The sequence below is a fragment of the Elephantulus edwardii genome, unplaced genomic scaffold (genome assembly GCF_000299155.1).
Source record: "Elephantulus edwardii isolate Elephantulus edwardi_28Jun2011 unplaced genomic scaffold, EleEdw1.0 scaffold00032, whole genome shotgun sequence".
Lineage (NCBI taxonomy): Eukaryota > Metazoa > Chordata > Mammalia > Macroscelidea > Macroscelididae > Elephantulus > Elephantulus edwardii.
In genome coordinates this window covers 8,881,559-8,892,619 of record NW_006399782.1, presented here as the reverse complement: position 1 = coordinate 8,892,619, position 11,061 = coordinate 8,881,559, and the positions used below count along the sequence as shown (strand labels likewise).

The following is an 11,061-nucleotide window of genomic DNA, read 5'->3' as shown; positions in this document are numbered from 1 at the left end:
AAACCACAATTGTCTTGGCAGTTCAAATCCACCAGATGCTCTGCTGGAGAAGGAGGGGCAATCTCCTCCTGTACCAGTCAGATAGGATTTGATGGTACATACACACAAAATAATAAAATAAATTTTTTAAAAATAAAACAACAACAGAATCCCAGCGGGGCCTCCGAAAAAAAAAAAAGAAACAACCAACAACTGCCTAAGAAAACAATTCACACAGAACAAAACAAAAATATAAGAGTGCCATCATACAGCAGTCAAGCCAATGAAAGTCCAAAGTGGAAGACAAGAGCTTTGCAATATATATTGTTTTTGTTGTTAAGTGCCATCTATTATTAACCCCATAAAAAAAAGACTTTATCTTTGTTCAATAACTATTTTCCTTTCTCTAAGTTTATAGAGTTTTCACAGGCATATTTAGGAAGTGGATGCCACTCCTGCTTCCAAGCCTATCTTAATCTGTTAGGTAACCAGATATTGTCAGCCATTTGTAACCATTATGGCACTTGACAGACCAATAGAACAAAGTTCAGTATCACAGCAACCCATAGTTACCTCAATACAGAGAAATGACAGAAGAGTGCTGTAACACTTAGGAATGTTCATTTAAAAAATAGTAACAATCAGAAATTTTTGCAAATCAAATTAATTAAAACATGCCACAGGTCAGCCCATACTTCAAGTTCTCCTTATCTCCCATCAAAAGGCTTCCGGCGAGTCAACCAGAACCCAGAGACCTTCCCCACCAACAGAGAAAGAGTGCACCTAGGCTACTGAATCTAAATGGCACTTGCTGTGTTCAATAAATTCTTGTTAAATGAGTAGTATAATGGGATTACAATCTCTCCATTTTAGATATTCTTTCCTGAATTTCCTTCATTTTGGATACAGGATCTTTTTCAGAAGTGCAAAGTCCAATTCTGGGGATGAAAAAATAAGAACTGAAAATATACTGAAAATCCATTTTTTGAGGGGGTGCGAAGGTTAAGGACAGAGTCACTGGGAAGGCATATTGGGGTATTTTTTACAGACAGAATATTATTTATGTGTTGATGAGGTTTGTATGACAGATATGTTTATGTCAAAACTCAATGAATAGTATACATAAGATGGGTGTTAAAAGCATGCTGACATGTTCAGGAGTGCAGTGTACTGATGTTTGCAACTTACTATGAAGTGTAGCTCAAAAAAGATGGACCAATGGTTAGATAAATGGATATCTGCTAAATATAGCAAATGGCTAACTATACAACCTAACCAGTGGATACAGGTATCGTACAATTGTTTTCAACTCTCGTGCACTGCTTACACATATTCATTATAAAACTCAGGGGTGGGGGAGCCTCTAATCTTTGAAACATTAAGTACATGACTTTCTATTCCCAATCCACAGGATTCAGTGCAGCACCTTTCAGATTTAGGATACTTTAAGCTCATCGGGTGGTGCTACAGTATGCACTCTATCTAAACAGCTGGTGCTCCAAATGTACCACAGAGCAAAGACCTGATGACTTGCTTCCATAAAGATTACAGACAAGAAAACCCTAAGCAGCAATTCTGTTATGCATCACATAAGGTCACCATGAGTTAGTTTCATTTTAACATACAAAGCAGAATGGTTTAATAGCTTTAAGAAATAGAAACATTGCTTTATAACATATGAGCATGCAAGTTAAACTTGTAATTTTATTAAACTTATTAAAATAAATGGTATACTAAAATTTTGTATTTGTATACCACCTTCATTTATGTTCTTGTATTCTGAATAGGAATACATGTCTTTATACTTACCTGCAATGATATGAAATAAGGTGCCCTGGAAAACTAAGTCTTGAACTCTAACCCAAGGTCACTCAGCAACTTCTTGGGTTATAAAGTGCATAGAAGACTGCCCACCTTTCTCTTTTTGGTGCAGCTGGTGGATTCAAATGGCCAGAAAGGCAATGCTTTTCAGTGTAACTCTCTGCAGACTATACCATGTTTCCTCAACCTGTGGCAGTCTGCATTAGAAATCGCACATTTGAAAAACTTACAGAGAAACTATCTAAAAACACCCTCCAGGTTTAGCTACTAAGGCTCATTTTATGACCTTACTAATTTACATTATCCTTATATGTAGGGAATAGGTAAGACATTTTAGCTCTTGTCCCACTTAATATTGTATCTGACCTTTGGAAAGAAATAGCAATGCTTTGTTTAAGCAGTATTAATGGTTTAATTGCTAAAAGAGATTCTCTGAAAATTGGTTTTAGGGATTCAAATTATAGAAAGCAGTTTCAAGTGCTTACAAGTAATCATATGAGACAGTCTAATGATTCCCAAAAGGGTTAAATGATCAGCTCAAGATCACACAGCCGTTAACAGCATAAGCAGTACTAGATCTCAGAACTTCTAACTCCCTAATTAGCACTCACTCCAATAGATCATAAGGCTACTGCTGTTCAATAGTCTGAACTCATTAATTCAACTCTGGTTATGAACACCAAGACCAAAGGGCAACAAAACCAAACTCAGTGCCTACAAGTTGGTTATGACTGATAATGACCCTTTACCAGTTTCTGGAGCTATGGAATCTACACAGGAGGAGACAGCTTCATCTCTGCCCATGGAACACCTGGTGGATTTGAATCACTGACCATTTAATTAGCAATCCAACATGCAAAACGCAGGTAGACCAGTTAATATTAAATCTAACAAAGTTTCTTTCCCCAATCTATTTAAAATTTTTACAAGTGTTTGTAAGTGCCAGGCACTCTGATTACATTTGTGGTCGGTCCCTAGTGTGGTGATTCTCTGAGAAGAGAGTTGCGCTGCCAACCCAAAGGTTAATCAAAAGGTTAACCCAAATGTTAACTCAAGTGGTTCGAATCCACCAGCCGCTCAGGGGGAGAAAGATGAGCAATCTCCTCCCCCATGCAATTTAGAGCCTTTGATGACTGGAAGGAGGCTCAGATTTGAATTGTTTCTGACTGGTCGGTAATGAAGCATGCATTTTGAGTACCAATGCAGTATTAAAGTGGGTGCAATAATGGTGGAGAGACCCCACACAAACTACTTTAACAATTCTGTTGGGTTTTTTAAATAATTTGGTCTGTTTATATTGTCACTAGCTACAAAACGGTTCAAAGTAGACCTTACTACACGTCTGGGTTAACTAAACGTCAAATGATATTTCAAGACCTTTAGTTTAAAAGACAATACCTTAGTTTAAGGTCAAGGTTTTTCTATTCAACTCTTTTAACCACACAGAGGCAATTTTTGTCTGCACTGGAACCGATAACTTTCCTACAACTTGGCCAAAATCCAGACCCCTGTACTTTTAACTCATGAGTTAATAATTAGCCCTAAACCTGTGTTTTCCTAAATATTAATTTTTCTGACACCAGAACAAGGGGAATCAGTCGCCCCTCCAAGTGGTACTGTGCCACTAAAATGCACCAAGCTTTTTTCTTTTATCAAGTATATTAGCTCTTCTTTCTTTCCTACAAAAACTCTGAAAAGGTTAAGAGACAGAGCCTAAGAACTCAATACTAAGAGTGATAGCCTGTTACGATCCTATCCGGGGGCCCGAACTCGGCTATACCACCGAGGTGCAGCCGGGCGCTTCCAGGTTTGGGCAGCACCAGGCAAGCTATGACCCCCGACAGAGCAGCCTCGCTCTCTAAGGCCAAGCCCGCGCCCCCATGACCTCCAGGGAAGCCTGGAAAGACTCGCTTCTTCCACAACTATGCAGCACTCCCTCCCGGATCAGAGACGGAAACCGGGTGCGGAGACAAAAGGAGGGACACGCCTGTTCCACGAGGAAAACCCCATTACCTGGAACTCGGCGAACTCCTCACAGTTCACACTGCCACTGGGCGCCGCCATATTGAAAAGCACGAGGGACCCGCCGCGGGCCAATCACCACAGAGCATAGGTGGCCGCGGCGCTGCCTGACAAGAAACTGGTTTAAGGGAAACTGCCTGTTAAATGGACTTGTTTTAGCTCCAGCCCAGTGGACCCCTGGCACCCTGCTAATCTTTCTCTTCCCTTCTATTCCTTTAACGTGTCCTCTTGGAACTCAAGGATCAAAGTATACCAGCCCTTGAAGTGATAATGCATTCCAATATTACTTTCTTACAAAACCGGAAAGAGTCGACTAGTTATTTCTAAAGATTGTTCGAGGAGGAAACCTAAAGTGGGATGTGCTTTTTTAACCATCCCACTACACCTTCTGCTTCCCATCCTTACAATGAGGTGCTTTGTTATTAGGACCACTAGAAAAATCAAGAAATTAGTCCATCTGTCAAGGTGGGTTCAGGGATTAAGTAGGGTATCAGTTTTAAAAAAGATAAAAACTAGCCAATGCATTATTCTCCCCCCCCCATTAGCCTGAGATAACCCCTAAACAAACAAGAGGCGGAGGTCATGATCCTAACAGTAGGGCTTATACGATAATGCTATTTCAGGAGTTTATATTTCACAAAGTTGTACAATTAATAATTACGGTGGTGGGGTTTTTTTGTTGGCAATTTCTTAGAGAAAAACATATTGCAAACGCCCACAACACACTCCACAAGGACGCTCTTTTACAAAAGAGGTGTAGAACTTGCACTGGCACGAGCAAAATAAAAAAGTGCAAGGAGCCGGCTGCACGTCCCGCGCGTCCCCTACACCCCGCCGGCCCCGCCCACACGTCCATCTGGCCCCGCCCACACGCCCACGTCACTCGTGGGCGGCTCTCCCCGCCCGCGGGCCTCCGCTCCTCCCTGACCCTAGTGCGGGTGACATTGAATGCGCTCGCGCCCCGTTCCCTCCGAGACACTTTGCTGATCTGCGGAGCAAGACGCCATGGGGAGCCTCCGCGGCCTGCGCCTGGCGGCGGGTAAGACACGGGCCGGATTAAGGGAGGGCAGGGAGCAGGGTTGCGGAAGGCAAGGGAATCCTGCGACCTCAATTCCTGCTCAGTGCCTTGGTGTTGATAATGGGAGAGTGAAGAAGGCCAAGCGAGAGGCTGCTAAACAGAGATGTGGGCTGACCCAGAGAGACCCCGTGCACCTGACTAGCCACCCACCTCTCAAAAACGCAAATTCATTGCCTCGGAGTCGGAATCGACTCAGAGCTGGCCCTCTATTTGGTTTCTGAGGCTGTAAACTGCACGGGAGGAGATTGCCCATCTTTCCCTAGTGGAGCCTCTGGTGGATTTCAAACTCCAGAGAGGCGTGCATTTGTTCACCATTTTAAGTAGCCCCTTCTCTGCTTCCAGTCCCGTTTAACCACGATTTCCCAAGCTCACTGGATATGCACCTGCCATCCTTAAATCCCTTCCTTAATATTTATAAAGCTTTCCACAAAAACCCCGCCCCTTCCATCACTCTACCTACGGCTTCCCCTTCCCTTACCCATTTAGTGTCGGATAAAGGAAAGGATTTAAAGTATCAGGACTGAAATAAACCTTTTCTTGAAATGAGGGATATTTGTACTTTTTTAAAAAGTGTTAAAGGCTTTTGCTTTTAGAAACATGTTATAAAAATACAGGACCTGCTGTTTATTTTTTGTTGTAGACCTTTGTGCAGTTGGTATGTGGAGTTAGGGAAGGAGACTTTAACTCCCTTGTTCTTTAACTTAAAGAACATCAGTCTAGGTGCTCTCCAGTCAACCACAACTCAGCAACCCTATGAACAGCAGATGGAAACATTCCCCTGCCTGCACTATCCTCACATTCTCCAGCGTGCTCAAGTTCATTGTTAAAGTCATTGTATCTGTCCTTCTCCCTTTCTCTCTTTCTCCCTTTCTTCTAACCTCCCTTTCTCTGACCCTTTACTTTTCCACACATGATATCTTTTTCTAATACAATTGCTGTTGTTGTTGTTCTGTGCCTCCCAGTCAGAACTGACTTATAGCAGACCCTCCAGCAGGTTTTCAGAGGTTGTAAAATACAGGGGAGGACACTCTCATTCTTTTGTTTGCAGAACAGCTGCAGGTGGAATCGAACGGCTTACCTTTTGATTGGCAGCACAACTCCTTACAGTTAGGCCTCCAGAGCTGACTTTTGTAGGACTGTTTTTGTTGTGTGCTGTTGGGTTGGAACTGACGCATAGCTAACCCTCCGACGGATTTTCAGAGCCAGTAAATCATGCGTGAGATTTCCCATCTGTCTCCCACTGAACAGTGGGTAGATTTGAACACGTGTTTTGAAATTGCAGCGCAGTTTCTTACCTAATGGCTACCCATGCTGCTCACTGAGCGCTTCTCAAACCTACTAGGGTCTGAAAATTCAGAGTGGTTTTATATCGTGGCTCTTTTCTAGAAGCGGGGGCAAATCATTCCCAAGCTTGACTTTATTAGCTTTGATAAGATCCAGGTGGGGATCATTTTCCCATGGTGCTAAGTTACTAAAAAGTCATGTCATTCAACTTTTTCCCCTATCTTTTTTAAAATTGTGATTTTAATGAAGGTTCACAGAAAAGTTGGATTTCCGTTCATTTATTGTTGCATTTTCCTCCCTAACCCACCCTGAGTTCATTTAAAAAAAAAAAATTGTTCGTTGTTAATTCTACTCTTGGAGGACAAATGGTCCAGACTTAACTGTTGAAATGAGGTAAACAAATGAAGCAATTGTGTGAAAAATAGAGTAAATTTTTAATCTCTCACTCTCTTGTTTCTGTGACATCAAAAACAACATGTAGCTTTTGGGAGGTTGTATAAATCACATAGGAGGATATTGCCCATCTTTCTTTCCTGGAGCAGCTGATAGATTCCAAACACCAGGGAGGTGCTGCCTTTCCATGTATGTAGCAGCATAACTCTCTACAAACTGCACCATCAGATCTCCTTGAATTTGGGAGAGTTAAGCAAACTTGATTATCACTCTAGAGACTAAGGTATGCCTGATCCCGGCCATAGTCTTCACAGTTACATGCTATGCATCAGAGAGCCGGACAATGACTAGGGATGATAGAAGAAGGATGCCTTTGAGCTCTGGTGCTGGAGAAGAGTATTGAATATACAATGGGCTGTGAGGAGAACAAACAAATTTGTCCTGGAGAGGATGAAACCAGGCTGATTCTTGGAGGCACAGATTCTGAGGTTCCGTCTGACATACTTTGGAAATGTTGCAAGGAGGGACCAGTCTTGGGAGAGAGGGACATCATGTTTGGGAGGGTGGGGGGACAGTACAAGAGGGGAAGACCCTGGATTGGTTGGATTGACTCAGTGACTGGGGTAATGGGGTAGATGTGTCAGAGACAATGAGGTTAGCTCAAGATAGAATAGGGTTTAGAACTGTTGTACATAGGTTTGCTATGAGTCGCAAGCAACTCAATGGCACATAACAAGCAAATTTAATATGTAGGAGAGAAAAAATATTAGGTGGCTTATCTTAAATATCTATCTAGTGAAAGATCTCTCAAACTTGATAATATTATTTACTTCCTTTTAAAGCAAACATTCTTCAACAACACACAAAAAGGACAAAAACCCTTGAAACTCTTATTTTATTGACAATCAGACTTGCTGAACTGTTTGTTGCATTTGAAATCTTCTGTATACATCTTGTTACCTCTAGTAAAACTTTTCAAGAAAGTGAAAGCATCATTGCATTGTAAAATTGCAATTTTCTGGACTGAAAGAACTTCATTGTTGGGCTCTGAATCAAAACAAAATTTCCTTGAGCTGTTGAAGAACGACTTCTTTTACTTCAGGTAGTAAATTTTTTAGTAGTCCACAAAGTTATTTTATGAGCAGCTACCCAAATTACTTTTCTCTGACTGTCTGAGATTCCATGAGCAACTCTAAGTGATCCACTCTTTTCATCCACTTTTGCCATAGCTGAGTACTTTCACATACACTGATTTCCCTTAGTAGTTCTCTCAGCTAAGTCTGCTTATTATTGCCTCTAACAAATTAGAAAACAAGATCGTAGAATTAATATGACTTGCTAAGTTCATGTGGTCAGAAAGTGTTAGAATCCAAGGAGGAGTCAATATCCTCTAATTCTGAAGCCTATGCTATTAAAACTGCTTGTTTAAATTAAAACAGACATGGAGGGGGGAGGGGAAGAAGAAAGAACTGGGGATGAGGGTGGAGAAAACAGTGCAACAATGAATGAATGAAAACCCAAAATCTCTGTAAATGTTCATTAAAACTAATAAAATTTAATTAAAAAAAGAAAAAAAACCTGCTTGTTTAGGATATGTGTGTGTGTATTTGTCACAAGTCTTTTGATAGGAAATCAAAGAGTCCTAAAATGTAAATTTACTTGTGACATTGAATCATACCCTTTATAAATGGCTTTAGCAAGTAGAAAAACTGATTTAAAAGAGCAACCTTCACCAATGATAGTAGGCCAAGAGAAACAATCTAGGCATCCTTTGTTCATCTAGAATTTTATTTGGAATAAGAAGTTCTCAGGAAATGACATTTTAGATAACAAAAATCTTAATCTTTTAAGTGATGGACCTTGATTTTTTGGAAATCTTTACTCCCTTAGCAAATAAAATATAACAAGCATAATGGAGGCTTTATGAGCTTGAATTTATTTATTGTCTTACAGGTGTAGGTATAGGTCAAGATTGTTAACTTAAAGTTCTTAGACCCCCTTCATGTGTTTGAGATCCTGTGGCCTTCTAAAATTATATTTATCAGCAACTTTCTTGTCAACTTACTCCAGATCTCACAGTATAGAAATCAAATCTTAAAGTATTAGAAATAAAATAGACGAGTCCTTTATTTTTACAGATAGAAATGAAAGAAGAAGAAGGGCACTGACTTGCACTGGGTCATTATGTGCAAAGCTGGGAAATAGCCAAAACTGACTCCCAGTCTAATTTTATTTCTACTACATTTTCTATTCTTTTTGTTTGTTCTCGCTAAACAGCTCTAAATGGACACCTGCCCCATTTTTTTATTACTCCAGCCTTTGGCTTTGTTATCCCTGCTCTCCAAGTCATACCAATAGATTTTTATTGAGCACATCCTATGTGCCCTGTATACTATAAGCTGTAAAAGCTTAAAATGGGCTGGCTTCCCCTCTTCCTAGGACTAAAGTGTATTGCAATCAACAGCATACCTATGCATTACCCTTGAGGAGCTTATACAGCAAACTGGCTATTAAGTTCGTGATAATTGAGCAGATTTTAAGTGCTGTAGTAGTCCCTAAAGCTGGTTCTTTTTTATTCAGCCTAATTTTGTGCTTAATAGTATTGCAGGCTTTATTAATGCCTTTTTTTTAAAGAAACATCTTTAATATACATAAGTTACCAAAAGGAATAACTACATACTCCAAATTCTTGCTGTCAGAATTCTGAAAAGAGCAGTTACTATAACAGTGTGCTCAAGCATATCAGAAATCTTGACAGGACAGCAGGGCAAGGTTCACATCAGTTCATCAGTTGAAAACTGACTCAGTTGACAACTGTTAAGATCGCCTCTGTCAAAGGTGGAAATTTTTGAGACCCAGAAAAACATGATACTCCTGTCGAGTTCTGGCTCTCACAGGTTTTCGTGTGTGGCAGTTTTAGTTGAAAAGACATTTTCTGTATATCATTTCAGTGATAGCTAAGTTAAAACAACAGTTATTATAGATTAGGTTCAATGATGTGTCATCTTTTAGAAAAACACATTTTAAAAAATCCTATTTCTAATGGACCTGAGTATATTCTTCCTCATCAAGACTTTTTCACTTTTCTGTAGTTTGAGGAAAATAACATAAGATTTAGTAGCTCTGTGCTGTTTTTTTAAATGTTGTACTGAGTTATTTTCATTGATAATATTTACTCATTAAACTGAGCTGTGCTTTGGGTCTTGGGCTGATCCAAATGTCTGAAAGAAGGGGTTGGTTCCCCTTATTGCTAGAGAGGCCAGTTAACACTCCAGGGGCTATAAAACAGAAACTATATTACATTGCAGTTTAAATATTACCACTTAAAGGAAGTTTGTATCTAATGCTGTTGTCTTAGGTAAAGTATTTTGGAACTCCTTCCTACTGGCTCTGTGTACATCTCTTTACAATTCCATGTTTTGTGATGTTATATGGGTTCCTTGATCTGCTATGATGTGAGTTACCAGCAAATTCTATAAATCAGGGCTTTTCTCTGCTCACCGACCCCTTCCCAAGGGCCAGGATAGTATCTACCACATTCGGAACTTCAGAGAAAGACAAAGTTGTAAAGATCAGGCTTATCTATTGAAGTCTCCACTGAAGCAGCTGGTGGGAGATGAGGAGAGGCAGGGACAGTGATAAGTCTGTGGATGGTGGAAGGAAGAAAGGACAGTAGGAGAAAAAAAGGCTTTGGATTTTGGTTAGGAGGTCATAGATAAGTTGCACTTCTTTGAACCAGATTAATTTGAGCCAGAATAAACAAACAAACAAACAAAAATATGTTTTGCAAGAAACATCATCAAAGAAGCTTTTCTTTAAAACAAAAATTAACTTGGCAGCATACAAAATTAATTTGTGCTTAGAAGAATAAAACCAGTGTGGAAGATTATAATAGAAATGACAGAAAAAGAAATACATATGGAAGGTGTTTTGAAGAAATTATTAGTATGATGTTTTTAGACCTTGGGTCACTTAAGGAAGGACTTAGGAACTAAAGGTTTTGAAGAATAAAGAATTGCTGCTCCATTGCAGAAATGAGTTGGAAACGGTAAATGGTCTGGTAAGGAAGATGGTTCATTAGTGCTTTATAGGTGGTAAACCAAAATGTCAGTGGTTCAAATCCACCAGCTGCTCTACTAGAGAAAGATGGATAGTCTTCCCTACAAAGATTTACAGCCTCAGCCACCTGATGAACGCTCACTCTGAGTCAGAATCAGTTTGACAACAATAGGTTAATAGGACCTCAACTGAAGACATTAGAAAGGAGAGGTAAAATTATGGAAATAAAGATCTGGGAGCTGTCAGTGTAGACCTAGTTATATAAACAGAATAGATGAGCCCTCCAAAAATGAATGCATAATCAGACCACAGCCTAAACCTTGGAGGCCTGATACAATTTGAGTATAGGAAGTAACAAAGATGCATAATAAGGGTCAGAGATGAAGTGGGGGAAAGTAGTATTGTAAATGGTTGTTGTTGTTGTT

The 11,061-nt window shown here is 40.0% G+C and overlaps 1 protein-coding gene across 1 annotated transcript in view; it reads right to left on the bottom strand.

Moving 5' to 3' along the window:
- CCDC58 (coiled-coil domain containing 58) overlaps positions 1 to 3,867 on the bottom strand; it is a 51,067-nt gene extending 47,200 nt beyond the window's left edge. Inside the window, exon 1 of the mRNA XM_006884235.1 lies at positions 3,814 to 3,867. Coding sequence (XP_006884297.1) covers positions 3,814 to 3,864 — 51 coding nt within the window. The 5' untranslated portion in view covers positions 3,865 to 3,867. The remainder of the gene's footprint in view (positions 1 to 3,813) is intronic.
- Between the last annotated feature and the right edge of the window lie 7,194 nt (positions 3,868 to 11,061).